Source organism: Chaetodon auriga, chromosome 20 (assembly GCF_051107435.1).
Source record: "Chaetodon auriga isolate fChaAug3 chromosome 20, fChaAug3.hap1, whole genome shotgun sequence".
Lineage (NCBI taxonomy): Eukaryota > Metazoa > Chordata > Actinopteri > Chaetodontiformes > Chaetodontidae > Chaetodon > Chaetodon auriga.
This window is the reverse complement of record NC_135093.1, coordinates 9,173,441-9,196,050: the sequence shown is the minus strand read 5'-3', so window position 1 is coordinate 9,196,050 and position 22,610 is coordinate 9,173,441. Positions and strand designations below refer to the sequence as shown.

Sequence of the window (22,610 nt, the reverse complement as noted above, 5' to 3'; positions counted from 1 at the left end):
GGACACAAGCTGTTAGCTGTTAGCTAGGAACTGACGTTGGCTGCTAGCTAGAAATGGACGTTGGCTGCTAGCTAGCAACAGATGTACTGACCATAGCTGTGGTCAGACACATTTACAGCTAACATCCATTTCTAGCTAGCTAGCAACAGACATAAGATGTAGCTAAATTACAATGAAGAATGAAGTTTATGAAGCAGACTCATAAATCTCTGGGACATGCTTGAATCTGTTGCCCAAACTGAGACATTTTGTGCCTTCACAAACTCAAGTCTCATCGTGTCTTTGTATATAATCACACCACCTCTAAAATCTACTTTGTCTTAAACACAGTAAAGTTTATTTATTATCACTTGTACCTTGTTGGTTTCTTCCGTACAAAACCCAAAGTGTAAAAACAAGTTGTGGATTTATGGGTGTTTGTGTCCTGAACCATTTCTTGGCAGAGTTTAGTGACTTTCACAAATTGCTGTTCTCACACTTCAGTTCGTACATATGAAACAAACAAGAAATAACATCCTAGTAAGCTTTAGAGGTGCTGGTAAGCAGATATTATCACCTTTGGCCAGAGCCAGGCTAGCTGTTTCCACTTGTTTTTAGTCGTCATGCTAAGCTAAGCTAAACAGCTGCTGTCTGTAGCTTCATATTTACTGTACAGATATGAGAGTGGTATCAATTTTCTCATGCGACTCTTGGAAAGAATGTGAATTTATGTATTTTCCAAAATTATGAAGTATCCCTTTAATCCCTGATGCCACTAAGGTCCTTTGTTTACTTTTATCACGACAACTGTCAGTCAAATTTGGGCTACTTTCTATGTCATAGCGAAAGGTTATATAAACACTAATAAATCAGTAATTATTGCTTTACAAATCAGTAAAAAGTCACTAATGAATTCAATATTTGGGTTGCCAGATTTTAAAACACCCCTTTGGCTACTATATATCCTCTAAAGCAGTTTTAAAGTATCCCTTATTAAGAGTAATGTTGCTCTCACGGTAGCACATGCATGTTCAAATTATTTATGTAGAAGGTTTAGCAAAGCTTTGCTGGGAAAACACCTTGCATCTTACTCATAAAGGTATTCACATTCACACCTGGGAGTGCTACATCCACTATGTTCAGCGTCCATTGAGACATTGAGATTCCATTAAAATGACATCATAAAGTCCTGAATGGCACATGTTTCACACAAGAAGATGATTTTTTTTTTTTTTTTGGTTTGGTGGAGTAAATTACTGTTTAAGCCTTCCTTTAGTGTAATTGTTATCCACCACATGGCTCAGTGAGAGAAAGGGGTGTGTCTGTATGTGTGTGTGTGTGTGTGTGAGAGAGAGAGAGAGAGAGAGAAACAACCAGCAATTTCAGAGGGTGTTGTTTAAACACAGTGGAGTGGCCTCACCCACTGCAAACCAACAGGCAACGCCAGTCTCAGCAGCTGCAGCTCTTAATCTCCAGCTTGTCTAGCTGGTCTTTCTATACGTATGTCTGCATGGGTGGAGGTTAATGGAACGCTGCACGTTAAATCTGCGCTCTGTGGATGTGTGAGAACAAGTTTTTGGGTGTTGTTATGTAAGTGGAAATGAAATGCAAAAGGGCCTGAAGGCTGTCAAAAGGGAGAAAGTTGTTTTAGACTGAAAGAATCTGACTGTTCTTCAAACTCTCATCTGTTCAAGTCCAGCGTAAAAAATGCAAAATGACTCTGAGATGCAAAATACTAACTTTGTGAGCCCAAAAATCAATATTACGACATCAGCCCTCACAGATTAGAGTTAACTTCACAGTTTTGAACAGCTGCCCAGGAGCTATATCAGCACCACGAGTACACAAACAACTCTGCAATCAACATTTGTTAACTCAGTCTAACAACATCCACTTGCTTCAACTCTGGAAAACCTGTCATGTTGAGTGGACTTGGTCAGATGCCTAATTGTAAACATAATATAGTCATGCAAGCAGCTAGTTTTACAGTGTTCAAGTGAAGCCGTGACAGCTACTTGGAGCAGGCAAAGTGTTGAATGACAAGTTGTTTATCCTCTCACAGGGATGATATAACTCTGAAGCGGCTGTTCAAATCAAACCACAACTGTCAAATTAACTCTTAAAGCAATGATAGGAGTGACGTTATTCAAATAGTGTATGAACACAGGCGAGATCAGTGTCTGCTGATGCTGAATCAACATCTAAAGGGGAAGTCAATCAGTTTAAAACACACAGCAGTGCTCGGACACACTTCATCCAGTTGCTAATGTTTCTGATCCAACGTTCCAAGGAGTCATCTGTTTGCCAGTCTGCAGATACAGTAGCTCGTCACGGGCTGAGTCACACTGGCATGATAATCATGCCAGACAAAGGACGAAACCAAACCCCGAGCTCGTCTTACCTGAAGTGTCCCACATGTTGAGCTCGATCCTCTGTTTGTCGATCTCGAAGCTGGCTGTGTAATTCTCAAACACCGTGGGAACATAGTTCTGAAATGAGACACATGCGGCTAAAATTAGATGAAAGCTCAGAGGGGTGTTGTGTACATTGTAAGATTTAAATCAAGATAATGTAAGGTAGGAAGGAAAAATCTTAATTAGGCAGCCGTGGCGCCGACGATTGAACATCAGAGGCATGAGATAGTGTGTGTGTGTGTGTGTGTGTGTGTGGAAAGTAGATGAGGCCAATTCTGAGCTTTGACCTATTTCTAAATTCAGAAATTTAGGTCAACAAGCTTTGATTTCATTATCCTCGACGGTTCAAGAGTTTCAACTGAAAAATAAACTCTACAAGTAAAAAGGACATTTCAGTACATCACATTCAGGTACTTTTGCTATTTTTAATCAAATGTCAGCAAATTCACTATATTTTGTGCTGTTGATTTATTGAAAATGTCATGAGCATGCTCTAAGATCAAGCAAAAGCACAACACAGATCTGATGAGTATGAGATGAGGTCCGTACCATCAATTGATTTTTTTTGTGCACTGCTCATGGAACAGTGTATGTTAGCTACAAAATACTGAGGTCAGATTGATTCTGCCGTTATCTATATGCTCTAAATCTCTAAAATGAACTAGTCCAGAAGATTATTTTGTGAATTTTATCTTGATTAATATCATCAGACAGTTTTTAGTCCAATATGAAAACATTGTAACTGCACATTTAATCCTTCATGTCTCACAACACAAAATGCATAGACAGCCGGTGGTTCAGTGTGTTGCTGTGGGCCCGTTCGCCTCACTGGTTGCTGCTGTGGTCAAACCAGTATTTACAGACCAGGCTGCTCCCACACCGACAGACGGTGACAGCCGCTGACGCGCGCGATGCGCAAAAGCGCACAGAGCCCGGATTTTCTGTGGCAACTGTGCAACTGAATGTGCGCCAGTCTGAAGCCTGCACATGTATTCATTTAATCCAGTTATTACGTTATGATAGATCACACAGATCGAGCAAAATCCTGTAATAACGAAAAACACTGTCTGTCTAAAGAAATCACCAATTTACAGTTCGCCAATATGAAAGGAGCAAAAGCGCATTAAAATAAATAAGTCGCATAGAAATAAATGAAACATTGTGTGGCATCAGTGATTTCCAATATTTTAGATGATATACGCGGGTTTTGAAGTTTTCCTGGAAATGTCAGGCTGGATGGAGACCTTGTCGTGCCTTATGGTTCCAGAGACTTTACGCACCTGCGCTGCAGTCATCACTCACGCGTTATGAAAACTGTGTCTTACCTCTGGGTACGAGTCTTTGGCAAAAACGTGGAGGAGAGCCGTCTTGCCACACTGCGCATCGCCGACCACCACAATCTTACAGCGAAGTAATCCCTTGCTCTCCATCGTGGCCCGGGTATCACTGAGTGGCTCCGTGTCGCTGCCTACTTGTCATTTAGCTCCAAACAAGTTGAGTGTCGAAGGGGAGCTCTAAAGGTTGTGAATGTTTCTCCCGAAGAAGAAGAAGAAAAAGTCACTTCAGGTCCGAAACAGACAAAAACTTCAGTACCGCAGTCTGCTGTAGTTTCGACTACATGCTCTGCGCAATGCTGAGCTCCTCTGCTCTCCCGGACAAGTGAGACGCTTCAATACCTGTGAAGGAGCGTCTCTGGGGACTGGCTTCCTGCGAGATCTTTCAAAATAAAAGCGTAGATGTGCCAAAAGTTCCCGATAAATGTTTCTTTCCATATGGATACACCGAATTCGTGGGCCCATTGGCTATTATATTAAAAAGCACAACTTTTAACCCATATTGTGGCAGTCTGTCTGCATCAAAACTAATCAAGAGCAGTAGAACTGGTCCCGTGGCCATAATAACCAAACTCTAACCATACAACCAGAACTAAGGCCAAAGTGGCCTAAAGAAGGTGATTAATATGGTTTCAGTAATATTGGTGTAGGAATAGGTGGACATACAAGGATGAATAATGTAACGTTTCTTTTATTAATTTATTTATTGTGCTGTTACTTTGAAGCCGTAATCCTCAAACTTCCGGTATTCCTGTAACTGGTTTGGTGAACTGTGAATGTTTTTCAGTGCAGTCACTTCAGCCTTCTATGCAAATTCAGTATCCGCCTTTTGTGAGTTATCATAAGTTATAAATGATCTGAATTCACATAGAAGAGAAAATCTGACATATTATGGACAATATGAACAATGTGACTGGTAAAGGGAATATTTGCAGTGCTTTATTATTATCAGTAACTTAATCATGTATACTTCATACATACAATGGTTTTCTCACACTTTAATGTCTCCTTCAACTACATTATCCACTTTATTGCAGTCTTGTCATTGGGTAAACAGAGCTGGCTCTACGCAGCAGAACAACATCCTGACAGACCTGCAGCTCCATCTGCTGGCCAAACTGAAGAAGGCAATTTATTTTCCACAGGCTACACAGTCTGTCAATGAAGGCCACTCATTTAAAGATGATTGACGTTCAGTTGTTTGTCAGTTCATAGTTCATCAGGTCATCACAGGTTTTGTATGTAAAATACAAGTTACTATAGGGGTCAGATAAATGTAGTGGAGTAGAGTTATAAAGTCACAGAAGATGGAAATACTTAAGTTCAAACACCTCGACATTGTGCTTATGCTGAGTAAGCGTATACACCATTTGAATGTGCTTATTATATTCCACCGCTGCCTCTTTTATTATATAAATTGGGTGTAAGTTACAGCTGTTAACTCCAACAACAGCAGAAATGCAGATAGTGTCATGCTTTCCTTTCATGGGTTGAACTTCCATTTTAAATACATCCACAGGGAGATTAGAAACCGATCTGAATTGCTTTTTTTTTTTTTTTTTTTTTTAGAGGAACATGTGGTCCCCAAGTAAAATATGTCATATAGGCTATTATGGCTCCAAAAGCTTTGAGGCATTAATGTGGCTGACAGCAGCTCCAACGGGATGTAAAACATCTACTCACCAACAAGTGGCCACATGGTGCATTCAAAAGCATCCTGAGAGTGACTGTGTGTGTGTGTGTGTGTGTGTGTGTGTGTGTGTGTGTGTGTGTGTGTGTGTGTGTGTGTGGCTATGTCTGGAAAATATAGAGCATCTGAGAACACTTAGCCCACTTATCACACATTACCCATCCAACACCATGTTTGTAGCAGCTGTGTTATGGGTTAGTGCGTGTGTGTAAGCTGATGGTTGCGATGTGGTTGTGTGTTTAACAGTGTTCGTGTGCAGAGTCTCAGTGGCAGCCTCCTCTGAACTCAAACAGGGTGAAAGGATGTGTAAAACTGCAACTTCACTATACCCCTTCCTGTCCCATCTGACAGCCACTATAACAGGATGAGAAGGCAGCTCTGTGCACAGACTGTGTGGGTATAGGGGTGGTGAAAACAAGTAATTGCCATCATACAGGAAGCATTAGATATTTTACCTGAGTGTATCCTCATAACAATTGTTGTAATATTTAAAAACAAATCCTTAGACATCATCAAGATTACATGGGAAAGTTGTTAGAATATTGTAGAATATTATTAGAATACATCAGGATGTCCTTTATTTTTCTATTAGAATAATCAAGTACAATATTAGTTTATAAATGGACTTATATGGACTGTCACTCCAAAATAAAAGTGATTATAGAGACTAAACCCACCTCAGATCGGCTCCCATATTTTCAAAATTTTATTGAAGTTTTTATTATTTTTAGACTTTTTTGCTTTAATTGCCATCAGAACATAATTCATCTACATCTGTATATAACAGATTATCATAATTTTGTTGAGCTCCTCCAGCTGTGAGCTCAAATGATCCCTGCAGCACTCCAGTGTCCGGGGTTTGGAGCTCACCGCAGCTCCCTGACATTTGGCCAATAAAACGAAACGGTCACTTTTTCAGCTGCGTCAAGACAGCCACAGGCAAGTGGAAGAACACCGGAAGTTATAATATCTGACATTTAAATAAAAGCTTTTTCAAGGTATAAAATCGGTGTTTGTAACTGGAATCTTATCCACGATAGACCTAAATATCGAGTACATCATAACTACAATTTATTGTGGCTAATTCCACTGAGAAATTTTATCTTTATTAGCCATCTAAATGACATCTGAATGTGATATCTCCGCTGACATTTGGAGTCTGCTTTATGTCCATTTCATATCAAAAAGAACATGTATTTGCCTTTAACGTTTTGCTTTGACAGTTGGAAACAGTGCACCCACACATAGACAAAATGTAGCCTGATTACTCAACCTTTGCTCACATTTCTTGTACTTTTTCTGTTGTAACATGTCTTGTAGTACGCTGAAAACTCCATATAAATTCTTCTTTTTGTTGTTCAAAAGTAAAGACCTTTGACATTTTCTTTTATCAATTTTAATTTGTGAGATATCTACAATCAATTTTGTCTGTAATGATTAACATGTACCTTTATTCACAGTATTTATGACGATCCCAAAAAGTTCGAGTTTTATTATGAAAAGACAAACCGGAATTGATGTTTCAAATGCGTAGTCTTGACGTCGGTCACTTGTTGAGCGGAGCGCACACACAGGAAACCACGCACGCAGCAATAATCTCATTTTTTTTTTTACAAAGGATAGGAGTGTCTTGAGTGACGGACACTTACTGCATGACACTTTCTGCTAGAAATATTTGTTTATTTCTTATAAGAAGCGCCCAAACAGGCAGAACTACTGATCTGGACTGAAAATCTGAAAGGACGCACATCACAAGTGGTTTATTATGTCTGGCGAATCGGCTCCAACTCAGCAACAACAACCTGAGCAGGAGAAGAAGCCCGACGAACCTCCGCCAGCTGCCGCAGATGCACCGCAGGCGTCGGCCAGCAGCCCCGCAGCCGAGGAGAAGCCTCTCCCCTGCAGGGCTCTGGTCCTGACGGGGTACGGCGGCTACGACAAAGTGAAGCTGCAGGTGAAGGCGCAGAGCGAGCCGCAGCTGAAGGCTGGAGAGGTCCTGGTGCGCGTCAAGGCGTGCGGGCTGAACTTCGCCGAGCTGCTGGGCAGGCAGGGGCTGTACGAGCTGCTGCCCGCCCCGCCTGTCACGATGGGAATGGAGGGCTCCGGGGTCATCGAAGCAGTCGGGGAGGATGTGAAGGACCGGAAAGTGAGTAAAGACCTGCTGCGTGCTCGTACGTCCTCAAAATAGGCTGCTAGAATGCGCACGAACAATGTGCAATCGTGCTGTGGAGCTGCTGGGGATTTTGATTTAAACCTGCATCAGCTGAGTTCACTGACAAGTGTTTCTGGTCTGGAAATGCACATCCTATTGTTCCTCAGTGACTCACGGGTTCTCCTTCCTGATCAAGACGCGCTGGTCATCTTTTCCAAACACTAAACCAGATTAGTTCCACCTCTTCTTTTGTGAAAGATGCCGAGAAATCGAGAGCCATGACTTCACTGATCATTTGAAGGAAAGTCTATAAAGAAGTTCCTCTCATTTCTGTGTAGGACCATAGTGCAAAAATGTTTACATTCCAGATTATTTACACAGCATGAAGTATATCTAATTATCTCTAAGATTCATCTTACTATCGATTAATCTGCAGATTATATCCTGTTTGGTCTATAAATAGTCGGAAAACAGTTAAAAACACCTGTTGCAACATGCCACAAATGATCTCTTCAAATTGTTTGTCAGTCCAAACCCCAGAAATATTCAAGATTTCAATGATACAACACACAGAGAGGCAGAAAACCCTCAAAACAGAGAGGCTGGGATCATTAAATATTTGGAAACCAGTACCTTAAACCACTGATTATTGAAATAGTTGTTTCAGCTCCATATCTGACAGTACCGTCTGTTTGCACAGAGGTATTTGAGTCTTTTTACTGTTTTCATGTTGCATATGCAGGATTTGAAAAACAGCACTCCTCCATAAACATCCTCCCTGCAATGTGCTGTCTTCATTTAAAACACAGCAAAGAGGCTTTCTTGTAGCAAAATTACCATCCTGGCATTGTGAATAGTAAGTGTTTGATTTAGTGTGTCCTTGAAGTGTTTTCACATTTTTCTCTGCAGCACACATTTACATTCACCTCCTCCCCGATAAGACTTTTCCAGAGGTCGAGATTTGCTGGATATTAGCCTGAATATTGAATATTTTTGCGCTCTGTGTCCGTGCCCCCTTTAGATTCATAAAAACAACCCTCTTGCCAATATCTGCCCAGATTTGAGAGCCTCAAATTTGTTTTTCTGTGTCTGTTTCTGCTTTCCGAGGTGTCTGAAAGAGTGGAAATTGGTGGTAGGGCCTGATATTGCTTGTTGTGAGTGCCTTTGATTTATGTCCAGCCAGCAGCAGATCTAATTGAAGCCCACAGATACCTGTTCCCTGCAGGTAAAGCACATTTTACAGAGATACGGCAGAGCTGATCTCAGAGCATCCACAGGCCAAAGCCTCCACTGGTTATACCATATTTATTTTTACAGCAACATATCAAGGATGAATCCATAGTGACTCATTGCAAAGTGACCTCCATGACTTCTTGTCGCAGCTTTTGCAAAAACTCTCCAGCTTTCACTCGGAGGTTCAGACTTGTTTACTTGCACTGGCACAAAGGATCAAAGCAGGAGAATGTTTTACGCCGTCACTGTTAGTCTTTAACCGGAGCCTCTTGTGTTCTGCGTGCGCGGGCTCATGAATATGGAGACGGAAAACACTCACATCTGAATGAGTAACAGGACTTTTCAGCTGTGTCATCGGGTTCATAAGAGTTGCATTAATTGTTCTGACTGCCAGGCAGAGCTCTGATGTTTTTCGCTCATTTCCCTCTGAGGATCCGAATAAGCTGAACCATGAGCTGTTTACTCTTGCCAGTGTTTTCAGAAGAAAAAAAACATTCACGGAGATTTGCACAGTTGTGCAATCATTGTGTACGTCCTATAGCCCCTGCGTGTGCCCCTCATGTATTCACAGTAGATTTGAGTTTCAGAGCTGTGCATCAGATTTTCTGAATAATACATATCCAGATGATCACTAAGAAACACTTTCCCGAATCCGAAGACTCTTCTAATCATCTGGATGAAGAATACTCTTTCTGTTGAACGATAAAAAAGGGTTTCAATTTGTTTATCAAGTTGCGCCTGTTGTTTCTTATCCAAACAAAGGCGGCAGCTTGGCACCATGTCTCCTTGCTCTACTTGTTCACCTTGAAACAAAATTAAAATGCTGTTATCAGTTACATTGGCATATGTAGATGTTACCATCCACTGTTTTTCCTGCAAAATATCATGTTTATACTCTGTGCAGCGAGGACGTATGAGTGTAATTTCTGGCTCGCTGGTTTGGAAACGCAGTCGCAACTTGAGAAAACTGTGTGAATGTCTTTTCTATCGTGCAGCAGACAGAATGTTTTTCATCCAGATTGTTGGAGGAGCCTTAAAGGATCTTGTAAGGACACTCAGAGCGGCGATAAGTCTCGTAAACAAACCTTTTCCAGTGTCACGGGTTGGGGTTGTGTGCACCCTGACATGCACCATCGAGCTCATTTCACAGGACTTCAGTCAGCTGTCGTGACTTGTTTTAAAGAGGATGTTTTCCTGCTGGTTGTCGCTCCCATTTGTAACCACTCTGAGTGCGAACTTGACCATGTTAAGTGCTGACATGAGGCACAATAACCATATTTAGCTGTGGTGTGAACGAGGCCTTCAAGTGCTCTGATGCTTCCTTCTTGTCTTACCTGTCAATCTAAATGAAACTTCGGCGTCAGCTTTCGTTCAGACGCGTCTTTTCCAGGCTGTCATTTATTAAGTTTTACATGAGTAAATTACTGAGGCTCCTCCCTGTCCCTCTGTGTCGGTATGGAATTTCCCTCCTCCTCCTCCTCCTCTTCCTCCTCCACATAGTACACTCCTATCTCACCCTCCTCTCATTCCTGCCTTCATCTTTGTCTCCATTTTCAGAGAGCAGGAATCCTATAGGGGGAGTGGTGCGTTCCTCCTTGTTGGAAAGAAGCAGCAAAACAGCACATGCAACAGTTGCAGGAGGCGGTGTGTCAAACAAGGATAAGGCAAAGAATTTGAAATGTATCAGCACTGAAATGATGTTTAGGTGGAAAAAAAACAAAAAAAAGCTCGAGGCAGTTGGTGTAAGAGTCTGGGTGGGACTGCAGTGGGATACATGGAGCCCGATGGAGCTGATCGGGGCTGCAGCAGCGAGACCTCCGCAGACGAGGACGGGAGGGTGTGGCTGTTTCATAAGACGTTTGGAAGGCAGACAGGGCAGATGTGTGATGTAGGATCCCATTCACAGCTCGTCTTTCCACATTCCAGATTCAGCATTACCTCGCCGCAGATGTCTCCACGGTAGATAAAATGCATTGCCAGTCAATGTTTAGGCCTCACGACTTGATTGATATTTTGGAGGATGGAGCTTTGAAGGAAGTCCACCATCTGTTCTGCAAATACACTCTTTAATCAACATAATGTGATGAGAGGCTGTCGCCATGTGTTCTGTATCAGCTCAGGACGTTGCACGCTGTAGAATGAACATATGATGAGGAATCCATCTGTAGTGGTGGAAAGTGACACGTTTATTCAATATTTAGGTGCCTTTACATCACAACTTATACTAACCTTCAGATGCCCATGAGAGGCCCAGAATTACCCAATATTTCACAAATAATAGCAGAGATTAGAGAAAAGTCCTAAAAATGATTAGAAAAGTTCTTCTGTCTGACCCCATTAATCATCTCACGACCCCTCAGACTTGTCTTGTGTCTCTTTGGAGGGGCCCAACCCTTGAGTTGGAAACCACTGGACTAAACTACCAAATTGTATATGAAGAAGTCAAAAGTAGCTCCAAAAGCACATCAGCACTGCATCAGCATTAACAATATAGCAGGACAGGGGACAAGGTCTGCACCGCCCAGTTTGGGGAAGCCGGCAGGAGCATCGACTTTGGGGAGCTGAACCTCTTCTATCGCTCTCTTCAGAGCTACCAGACTCCTTTGACAAAACCAGTAATTTTACATCGCAGGACAGGGGAGCTGCTGGCACAGCTGGCTCAATCAGTTTGTGTTATCATGTGACTTTTGGTGTCTTAACAGGTTAGTTCGGATCTGAACTAAATATTACAACACTAACAAACTAAAAACCCAAACTAACATTTTGCTGATGATACATTTGTATTTTTATCTAAGTGGGATTAGTGGAGTTTGTTTTTTCCACAATGTGTTATTGCTACTTTTACTTAAGTAAAATATCTGAGTACTTCTTCCATCACTGGCCATTTGTGTGTAGAGACAGCAGGAAAACTGTGCTGTCACGTGGACTTTGCCAGCTTAAGTTTTGCAGTGAGTAATTTAAATCAGCAGCAGTTTTCCACATAAACTTCACTGTCCTACCCCTCAGTTGCCTGAGTTTGTGTCATCTGTGCAGGAACTGAGCTCAGCCTTTTTCAAATTGGCTATCATGCATTTTTGAGGTCATCCAGCGGGTGCTTGAAAGTGTTTCATAAGACGAGGGTTGAGAAATGTAATCAACCCGAAAAGGCGCGTGCCATCTGAGGTGGAAGTCAAAGCATCAAAACTGGCCATGTTGGAATTATCTCACTGAGGCTGACGTGCTAAGTGTGTTTTTGGGAGCTTCTGTTTTCACTCTCTATGAATGTGTAAATATTTGTGTGTGTATGTGTGTGTCGTCTGCCTATTGTCAGGGGTTTGTGTGTGGCAGGAAGTGGGTGTCGCTCACAGCTTTTGAGGCTGTTTGAACAGGAAGCACAATCAGATCAGGCGTCTTTCCTTTGCTCTCCACTTGTTGGAAAGTTTCGCAACGCCAGTGATACGCTAATAACAGCATTTGTCTGTTTAAGAAAGCAGCACATGAAGTGGGAACAACATTTCCCATAAGCCCCCTTGTCTGAGCTCATATGAACAGAGGCAGTTCATGCACATGCAGCAGGTTTTATGCAACCTCATATATGTGTGATATATATGATATGTGAAATAGTTACCTGCCATCTTTTGTACAGGTGAACAGTGTAATAACCGTCCCTCATGTCATTCAACAACAAAGATATCAGAGGACTTCCTGCCTGCTTGACCTCAGTTTCCCGATTGACGGCACTGTGTGGGGAAAAATACAAAAACAGCCTCATTATCTAAAACTCAAGACGGGAGCAAAGTGGTGGTGGAACAGGCAGTTACTTAGATATGTCAAAAGCTGGACAAATTAAACCAGAACTGTCTTTTGTGGCTGGATATCACAGAAGTCAGTGAGAAATATGTCTCTCTGGTGATGTGGGAGACACAGCCCTTTATATTTCCATGTAAATCTGATGTCAAGAACTGAAACATGAAGAAACAAACATGTCTGCTGCTGTGAATTACTCAAGTGTGGACACACACACACATATCACCCAGTAACCTGTTTCCCTCCGTCTCCTCCTTTGTTTTGTTTCTCAGGTGGGGGATCGGGTCATCGCGATGAGCCGCAGTGGCATGTGGCAGGAAGTTGTTGTCGTGTCCGCAGACCGCACCTTCCCCATGCCCGAGCAGATGAGCTTTGAGGAAGGTGCCGCTCTTCCCGTTAACTACATGACCGCCTACATGATGCTGTTTGAGATGGCCAACGTGAGGCCGGGCAAGAGCGTTCTCGTCCACATGGCAGCGGGTGAGACACACAGCACATATTAATGCACTGAGCCTTGTTTTGCATATTGTGTCATCTCCCCCAGTTTGGTCCAAAAACAATCAGGGTTGAGCAAACAGGTTGAAATCTGTTTTATTTTATGTGGCAAAGCAAATAAGGTGCAGAATCAGTGCTGTTTAGTCCTGAAACCACATACCAAGTCATCAAAGAGATGCTCCACTGAGATTAAATTGACAATAATTGTGATAATTTGATCAGTTTAAGTCACTTTATTAAGCAAAAATGCTAAAGCTTTGCTGGTTAAATATGAGGATTTGCCACTTATTTTTGTTTTATGTCCTTGTAAACTGAATATATTTTAACATTAGACTCTTATTTGGACAAAACAAGCAATGTGAAGGCGTCACCTTGGACTAATGAAAATTGTTTTGGCAATTTTTCTGCCTTTCTGACATAAATGGTGACAGAAAACGAGTCATAATTGTGATTTCAAACACGATTCATCCCCAGCGGTCTCCCCCATGATTGAATTATGAAGTGAGGAGTCACACAGCTCATTCACTCCGGGTCACTAATCACTTCTCTGGATGCAGCCGCATTCCTGTCCTGAAAAATTATCAGCTAAGAGACCGTGGGTCACTGGTGAGGATATAGTGTGTGTGTGTGTGTGTGTGTGTGTGTGTGTGTGTGTGTGTGTTTGCAATGGTCTCATAAGAACTTATCAGCATCGTTATCAGGCATGGTTGCTTTGGCAACACCTGACATTTAAGAAGGGGGCTTCAACCGCATAACAAGCAATTATGCCTCATTTACTGCCGAGGATTGTGCTTAAATAACCGACATCCTAGTGGCATTGCATTAATCACAGTAGGATGGGAGTATACGCATCTTTGAAAGACCCCAAAACAGATTTCTTCAATCATCTTCTCAGCATGAGCGATGGGATCCAACATGAGCTCGCTCCTGTCTGCCAAAGTTTGAAGTCTTTTACTTATTTCACGTTAAAGATTTCTGTGTTTTTTGCTCCTCTCGCTGGTTCAAAGTGGGTGGGGATTAGTTGGGAAAGAGTGATGTCACATATGACCAATCAGGATTTAGCAGCCTTTGAGTCAGAATCAGGTGACAGTCAGAGGGTTGTTTAGGTGCTGTCAGTCAAACCTGATCAAACTGCACCCGCACAGTCCTTATGCTCTTAATGAATAAAACCTAGAGATTTTTTTTTTTTTAATTGTTGTCATAGTTACTTTATCATGAATGTTTAATGTTCTATAGAAATGCATGTTTACAGGACTTTTAACCAGGGAGTAATCTGCTTGTTTCTGGTGTTGACTCACGCTTCAAATTGGCTAATAAATCCTCATGATGATTCCCAAGTGTGGATTTAGGAAGTGTTCGACACGCACAACCGTTTTTGAAGTTTGCGCTCGGACGTCCTGCCTGGTCAGTGATGTAAGAAACGTGCAGAACCATCTCAACATCATGCTTTTCCCAGGACCTGCGTCATGCTGCTAGCTCTCTTCTGCTTGCAGTCATGTGATTAGTTAAGAAAACAACCTCATCACAAGATCTATTAAGCAGCTTTTCATCGTATCACGTGACCTTCTTCTTCAGGTGGAGTTCACCCAGCAGCCATGAATTTTTTTTTTATTTTCTGATCATTTAAAGGACCTCTCGTCAATGTCACCTTAACAGCTCAGAGTTCACTGTTGAACAGTTGAGAAAACAATCGTCTGCTGCCCAAGATCATGTGATACGATCGAAAGCCCTGGAAAAACTACTAAATAGATCCTGTGGTGGGATTGTTTTATCAGCGGTGTATTTGAACCTCACCTTTGCTGAGAAAAAACCTTTCAGACGGGCACTGAGACGTCTTCAACATCCAGCTCAGTTGTTTAATTATGGTAATTACGAGCACATCATGTAATATGGGAGCACAGGGAATTTTGACACAGTGTGTACCCAATAATTGTGAGCTCGGATAAATATTTCAAATTAAAAGTCTGCTTTGTGGCTATTAGTTCAGACAAGCATTGGCTCTCAGCACATTAGATGGTAGTGGGTGGACAGATGATTTGGTTCTTTAAATCAATAATTACATGGCAACAATTTGCCATGTGCTCAATACGCCGGAGCTTTGCACATCAGCTCAAATGACGGCCATTTAAAGAGCTGCAATTCTTCATGTCATTTTCATCATCTGTAGCTTTTGTTTGATTTGAAGTTACTTATTAAAGGCTGGTTTCAGCATTAAAGGTGTAAAAGATGTTAACGCTGCAGTAACTCAGATCGCTCAGTGTTTGTCAGCCACCCTTCAATCCACATGTACAGGTCAGTTACCGTCAGAGTCCGCCATCACGGTCTAGTGCTCTTCTGCTTCCCCCCTCTCAAAGGCCAGGCTTCGCCGTTGAGTGGGCGGGTGGCTGTTAGCTGACCTGTATGAATCAGCCACACGAGGCCAGGGTGATGGAGAGGGCAGGCACACCCAGGCAGCCATGATGGTGAAAAACCCTTCACTGTTTAACAGCTATTTCAGCTGTTTGTTCTTCCAAGCCTCCATAAAATCACATCACCCACCACTGTGGATGTAATGTCACCACTCCTTCTGGAGTAGAAATGAATCTAATCCCACCACTGTTGAAAGTTTAATCCACCCTACGTGCATGGCCTTTTAACCCCTTAAAATCAAGTTTCCCCCTATTGATTTCCATTAAGTAGCTCAGAGGCGGAAATATAATCTTATTTTGTCTGACAGTAACATCCATACTACATTATATACATACTGCATCAGCTTGTTCCAACACTGCATTATGTTTACACAGAGTGAAATACATCCATGTTTTTATGGCTGCATCAATCCATCAGATGAAGATACTATATTTTTGTGTCCATCCTTGTATTTCAGCTGGATGTGATTGATATCTTCAGAGAGTTGGGTGTCTCAGCTAGCGTATAAAATAAAGCTCTGTGCTTTTGAACAATGTCTGGCTGCACAGTCCTGAATGAGGGAGACACTGGGGATCAGTGGGGTTGATGAAGCTGTTTAACTGGCATTACACAGGCTTTCCTTGCACGGGTTTACGCCTGCATAGCAACTGTATGATATTTTGGGCCCAAATGATCAGATAAAAATGGATCAAAACGCTGTCTGTCTCCTAATATAATAAAATTTGTGGAGCTAGTTGAGTTATTTTCTGCAAAAGGACAAATCTGGGTGCATCTTTAAGTTTTAAATCTTGGAAAACCTCTTCTATTCACAGCGTATGTGTGACATATTGAACTGCACAGTGATGAAAACCTAATCCTCAAGTTGTTCCGATCCTCAGAAATCAGAGTTGCTGTATAGTCGAACAAAACTGTATATCATGATTCACAGTATTAAAGGCAGGTGTGAGTCAGCCAGGTAGTAGCTTTATTCAGTCATTCTTTCAGTGAGATGAGCACTTACAGCCGTTCATTGTTTGATGAATAAATGAGTGTGTTTCACGCAGAGCTTGAAAAGCTTTCCTGTGAAAAGTGAAACACCTGCAGTTGCTGCCATTCCCGTTTCTCTTTGTGCTGCTGCTCCGCACATCGATAGGTGGCGTCGGCATCGCCGTTACCCAGCTGTGTCAGACCGTGCAGGACGTGACCGTTTTTGGCACGGCGTCAGCCTCCAAACATGAGATCATCGCCCAGGGTGGGGTCACTCACCCCATCGACTACCGCACCAAAGACTACGTGGAGGAAATCCGCAAAATCAGCCCAAAGGGTGAGAAGACACACACACAACACTGTCGTCTAAAAGCACAAAAAACACACGTGCTTACCTTTCCTGCCTGGTCCATGTTTTCAAAATTCATGTTAACCATATTTCAGTGTTTTTTCCTGAATATCAAGTTGATGAAGAGACATAAAAAGCTCCTCGTCTCTTTTTACCGTCCCCTCTGTTCCCCTTTTTATCCTATGTCCCTGCAGGAGTGGACATCATCCTCGACCCACTCGGTGGTTCAGACACTCAAAAAGGTTTTAGTTTGTTAAAACCTTTGGGAACGCTTATAGTCTTTGGTAAGACGTTCAGGAACAGAAAAACATGTTTCAATGCATTTGTTGAGTGTGTCTTCATGTTTTATCTTTATATTACTGTAAGGATAAAGTTTTATAATGAGACACACACATTAAGCTTGATGTATCCCTTTGTCCGTCATTCAAGGTGCAGCTAATTGTGTGACAGGCCAGAAGAAGAACCTGCTGGCCATGGCAAAGACCTGGTACAACCAGCTGTCTCTCACCACGCTGAAACTGATGCAGGCCAACAAGGCCGTCTGCGGCTTCCACCTGGGCTACGTCAGCGACGAGCAGCTCCTGCGCACGACCATGTTCAAGCTGCTGGAGCTCTACAAGCAGGGGAAGATCAAGCCCCGCATCGACTCGCGCTATCACTTTGAGGAGGTCAGTTGGATCATGTTCATGTAAAAATCGTAGAAAATGGACACAATTTTTTAAGCATGCACCATAGCGCTGTAGGCTGATGTGAAACAGTCTCCACCACGACAACCTTTACAAATTAAATAAAATGATAGTGAATCCATATTTGAGTTCAACATGTTGGGAAATATGTTTTTTCACTTTCTGGCTGAGAGTTAACGATGATTCACATTTTTATGTTAGGTTATGTTTGGGACTATTTTTCAGTCCAACACATAACCCCCCCCCTCCCCCAAAATGTCAATTGAATCAACATTTATCATATCATTGACTCAATTCTCATATCGCTGTATACCATGAAACCAGTTCACCGCTGCCAAGTCAATAATCACATTTCATGTCAAACCGTTTCTTAATGGTTTGACTGGTAACATTAATTTTTCACACACATGCACACATGAGGTGAATGTAAATCCACTTCAGCTCCACTGAAGCTTCCTCTGTGTCACAACCTTCAGAAAAACTCCTTCTGGTGTTTTCCTCATTTCCATCTCTCATAGGTAGACGAACTAACCCCCGCCCCCCCCATCATATGTGTCGGTACTTAAGGGCCGTTGCTAGGTGACATCCAAATTGTTGCCGTGGCATCCACTGCTTGCGGCGGTATCTTTGTTTTGAGTTTCTCCGACTGGTTTCAAGGATCTACGGCAGCGTGATGCAAGACGATCCTGGCTGTGGGTTTGCAAGCAGGAAACAGACAATAGCTGAGGAAGGAAACGATAGGAAGCGCAGATGACTTAGGGCAGAGATATGCAGCACAGGTCGCCATTGTTGTCATGAATGTTGCTCCTCGACTTCAGGAGATGATCATTTAAGATTTATTTACCCTGGAAGCATGCTGCTGTTTTTGATGGATTTGATTTATTTAAGGATCTACAAGATATATAAAAAGTTTTAAAGCACAATCTGCTTTAATCAATACTTTTCTATTACTAATGGATCTAATAATGTCACTTGTATTAATGAAACTAGAGAATTAACACCTGATTCTGCCCCTCTGCTTGGCTCTACAGAGCTCTTTAGCGTCTGGTTTGACAGCCTGTGACTTTACTGTTTTCATTCACTCTCATCAGTATAATTTCCAGACTGATAAGGCAGCTCTGCTGGATCAAAAAGCTCTGATAAACCACTTAATGACACCTGCCCAGTGCCAAACGGCAGGCAAAGTTTGTGACTACCTGGTGGATTTAGCAGAGCAGTCTGCTCAATGTGTCAAGAAGTAACTGTTTGCTAAAACTCCATATTGGGTTCATAAGGTCAGTGTATGTCAGTGTTGTGTTTACTGCTTGTTTTCAGATGCTCACAAGTGTCCCATAAAATCAGCCAGTGCAGGTTTAAGTGTTCAGAGAGACTTCTGCAGGGTTTAAATGACTTGTTTTTAGAGGAAAAAATACCTATTGTGCACGTCCGTTCTGCTCCTCTGTCTTCTCTCAGGTGGCGGATGCCATGAGGCGCATGCACGAACGCCAAAACATTGGGAAAGTCATCCTTCTTCCCGAGGCCAAGAGGGAGGAAGAGAAGCCAAAGTCCGACCCTGAGCCGGCAGAAAACGTGGAAAAAACTGAAGCTGCCGTCAGTGAGGAGAGAGAAGAGGCCACAGAGGAAGTTAAAGCAGAGAAAGATTGAGTAAGAGTGCTTATTGGAGTGATATTTTCAGGCACATCTTCAATGAGTTCCCTGTTTTTCAAAAAAAAAGGAAAGAGAAAAGAGGCGAGGTGCCAGGAATTCTTTGACCTTGTCAGTATTTTCAAATGTTTATGAAGAATTTGTCGTGCAATATGTCTAAAGTTCAGTGTCTGTTGGGGATACTTGTATTTGAAATAAAAATTAATTGTGTTCTGTTACATTACAAAAGGAAAAAATGTATTCTGATTACAGATGGTTGCTAAAAACAAAGCAAACGGGTGTGGTTTCAAAACTGTCGAGTCGCCATGATAACAGCTCAACAACAACTCTGACGTAATATTCATAACAGTAAGAAACCAGAGCCAGTATGTATGAAACGTCTGAGAAATGATCCCAAACTTTGAAAAAATGTGGAAAAAATAAGCCTGAGTGGCTACTAGACTAGACTACCCATCATGCATTGCAGCCATCATCATCTAGGCTTAATTGTGTTGCAGCATGCGAGAGGAAAGCTAATATGCTGGAAGAAATTTGTCATAAAGCTCTTTGGGATCTTTAATGGTTAAATCTGTAGAGGTGCTATAAAATGTTTGTATGTTATTCAGTGATGTGGTTAATTGAGTCTTGTGTCAAAGGTCGACCCAAAAAATTAAGCATTTCCATAATAACTGGCTGCCAAGTTTACATATTAAGAATCATTAATCAGTTATTATTAAAAATCAATTAATTTCTATGCTTTTATCAAAATCCAATCCAGTTTTCTCCTACAAAACAAAACATGACATGTTTTTATGTCAAATTTTTACATATTGAAGAACAATAGAAATCTACTTTGAGTGGCTTCATATGCATACTGGCCCTTTTCCTTTAACCGGCGTCAGACCTCAGATCAGGCGATGTCTTTTGAATGTAATCAGAATACATTACTGAGCTTCGGTAACCTTGGATCCTGTAACGGAGTATTCATTTGATGGAGTGTTGAATAAGTGTAATCAAACCAAACCTGTTTATCAGTAAATATCAGTGTCGTGATCGTTAGACTGGTTTCATGCATCGTGACGCACGACTCAGATATAATTATGAAAGTGTGTTTTCGCGTCCTCTCCTCTTTCATGAATGTCGTGAGACCAAAGCCCAGGTCGCTGTTGTTTTCTAGCTAAATTGCTCCATTTTCTCACATATTTGTGCCGGATTTAAAGCCAGCTTTCACCACTGCCGTCGAGCCAACTGTGAATAACAATTAACAGGGCTTCCCTGCCTTGGCGCTCGTCACCTCTGGGTTTTCTTCCAAACTTCCTGATGCTGAACTTGAGCTAAACTTGTTTGGCAAGCCACATCTCTTGCCTTGATTTCTGCTCACTGAGCTACAGCACAGGATGTGTTTCTGTGATTCCTCTCATACATGCACACAGGGAGTAGGTTAGAAGAAGAAAAGCTGGGATGATGCTTTGCTGCGTCTTGCTTGCTTTCTTTGAAAGGCTGACCTGAAACAGTGGAGTTTGGGCTCAGTCAGTCAGATGTTTTGTCCAGCTGTGGCTGTAATTCAATGCTGTGACGCAGGAGACGCTGAGGAGAAGGAGTTTTCCCTCCATGGCAGCAGAGCAGCTCCTCACATTCCTCTCCCCACGCTCTCACTCCTGCTTTGTCTCTGTCTCTGGAGCTGAATGCTAAAAAGCTCTCCAGCATACATTGTTTGGATTTTTCCAAAGCGTTTGTTACAAACTTGCACAGATAATACTTTATGTTATTTACATTGTTCTTCTTTTGGCCACTTGGACAAGTATTGTTAAGTTTGGCCAGGTTTCCGTCGCCCGGTATGAAGTAAGAGCTGATGTGGACTTTAAGTGGGAACTGGAATTGTCTCGGTGTGGCCATGAGAAGTTCATCTGGTTAGAAAACTCCCAGGTTAAAATCTTTCAGACGTTATTTTGGGGCGTTGTTCTGCTTATTCGTACACCTGATGTTTGCCTGCGTGCAGATAGACAAACCTGGAGTGATGATTTAACTACTGAACCAGACAGAGGAGTTTAACTAATGAGCATGTTGGGTTTGAGCAGATTTTAAAGCAGTTAGTGAAGATAAATCACATAAAGACACCTTTGAGCCTGCTTATATTTCTGCATGCTGCAAGATTTGACAGCTCTAACATGTCTGATTGCAGTGACGGGAGGAGAATAGAGCAACAAAACTACATTTGTGCCAAAATGTAACCTTCTGAAGTGGTGTGCAGTGAGCGAATGTGAGAAAAATGTCATGTTTCCTTTAATGATTTCACAGCAAACATAACAGCTACAGTATTCACTCGTGCATCGGGGGACCTCTGGTGGTCAGTGCGAGATTGTGCATTTAAGAAGTCGTTACAATATTCTGTTGCCTATGAGCAAAATGTAATGTGGCCTGAAGTGTCAGATGTAAGACAAAATGAAATAATCTGGTTTCTACAGAGCTCCTGAAGTCCTGGAAAGTGTTTTTTTTTTTTTTTTAAATCTTTTATTGTGCACATATCAATGACCTTTGTTTCATCTCTCTCCTGATGTTCTGTCTCTTGATAATAAATGTATGAAATGTGACGGGAAATGAGCAGAAAGATGAAACAAAGGTCATTCATACATGTTAAATATCACCTTATGGGACTCTGTATTCACAAACCGATGAATGGAAAACCATCCTAATTACACCTGATCCTCCTCAGTTCGACCTCGACATCCAAATCAGACATCATGTTTGTTTAATGGTCCTTCAGGTAAAAAGAAACCATCACAAACTACATATTCTGCTCTATCGTTTAAAAAACTCTACGAAAACTAAAAAAATAATAGATGTTAAAAGACATTTCTAACAACCCTTTGTAATGATAACCATTGTATTGCTCATTCATGCTAAACGTGTGTACAGTAACCAGTGTGTTTAATTTGCAGTATAATAAATGTGATGATGACCGTTCTGTGTGCTGTTACTGAGGGGCTTCATGTGTTAGGAGGGTGTATGGACCCTGTACATAGACATCCTCTGTGGGTCCTCAGTCTCCTTATTCCCACACCCCCACCCCTCCAGTGTCATGCCCCTGTGTGTTACTGTATTCCTGATGGTGATGATGATGCCTCTTTTCATTTTTACTCAAACTTTATTCACACTTGTCCTCACTGTTCATAACCTGTCTGTGCTATTAAAGTGTCATCACACATGTTCCTCTGAGCTTGTGAATTACTAAATTGATTCCGTACTGGTTAAAGGAACTTCAAGTGGACCCAGTAAGAAAAAAGAAAAGTCACTCAAGTCCTACACTGAAAAGTAAAAGTACAAAAGCATTACCATCAAAATATACTTAAAGCACCAAAAATAAAAATTCATTCCTGAAAAATCTGTATTATATCACTGGATTATAAGCATTGATGCCTTAATGTATTCATCTCTTTAATGTTTCTGCTGGTGGAGCTGATTTTAATTACTTCATATACTGCTTGTGAATCAAT

General features: G+C 41.8%; 2 protein-coding genes across 2 annotated transcripts in view; one reads left to right on the top strand and one right to left on the bottom strand.

Annotated features, from left to right (window-relative positions):
* LOC143339492 (rho-related GTP-binding protein RhoN-like) overlaps window positions 1–4,054 on the bottom strand; it is a 30,588-nt gene extending 26,534 nt beyond the window's left edge. The window contains exons 1-2 of the mRNA XM_076760749.1: window positions 3,719–4,054; window positions 2,381–2,468 (exon numbers count right to left, since the gene is read on the bottom strand). Coding sequence (XP_076616864.1) covers window positions 2,381–2,468; window positions 3,719–3,823 — 193 coding nt within the window. The 5' untranslated portion in view covers window positions 3,824–4,054. The remainder of the gene's footprint in view (window positions 1–2,380; window positions 2,469–3,718) is intronic.
* Window positions 4,055–6,941: 2,887 nt separating this feature from the next.
* LOC143339405 (synaptic vesicle membrane protein VAT-1 homolog) lies at window positions 6,942–22,322 on the top strand. The gene is made up of 6 exons (XM_076760608.1): window positions 6,942–7,563; window positions 12,861–13,068; window positions 16,625–16,795; window positions 17,002–17,091; window positions 17,237–17,475; window positions 18,946–22,322. The coding sequence occupies exons 1-6, from the start codon at window positions 7,183–7,185 to the stop codon at window positions 19,135–19,137; spliced, it is 1,281 nt and encodes a 426-aa protein (XP_076616723.1). The 5' UTR covers window positions 6,942–7,182; the 3' UTR covers window positions 19,138–22,322.
* The last annotated feature ends 288 nt before the right edge of the window (window positions 22,323–22,610 follow it).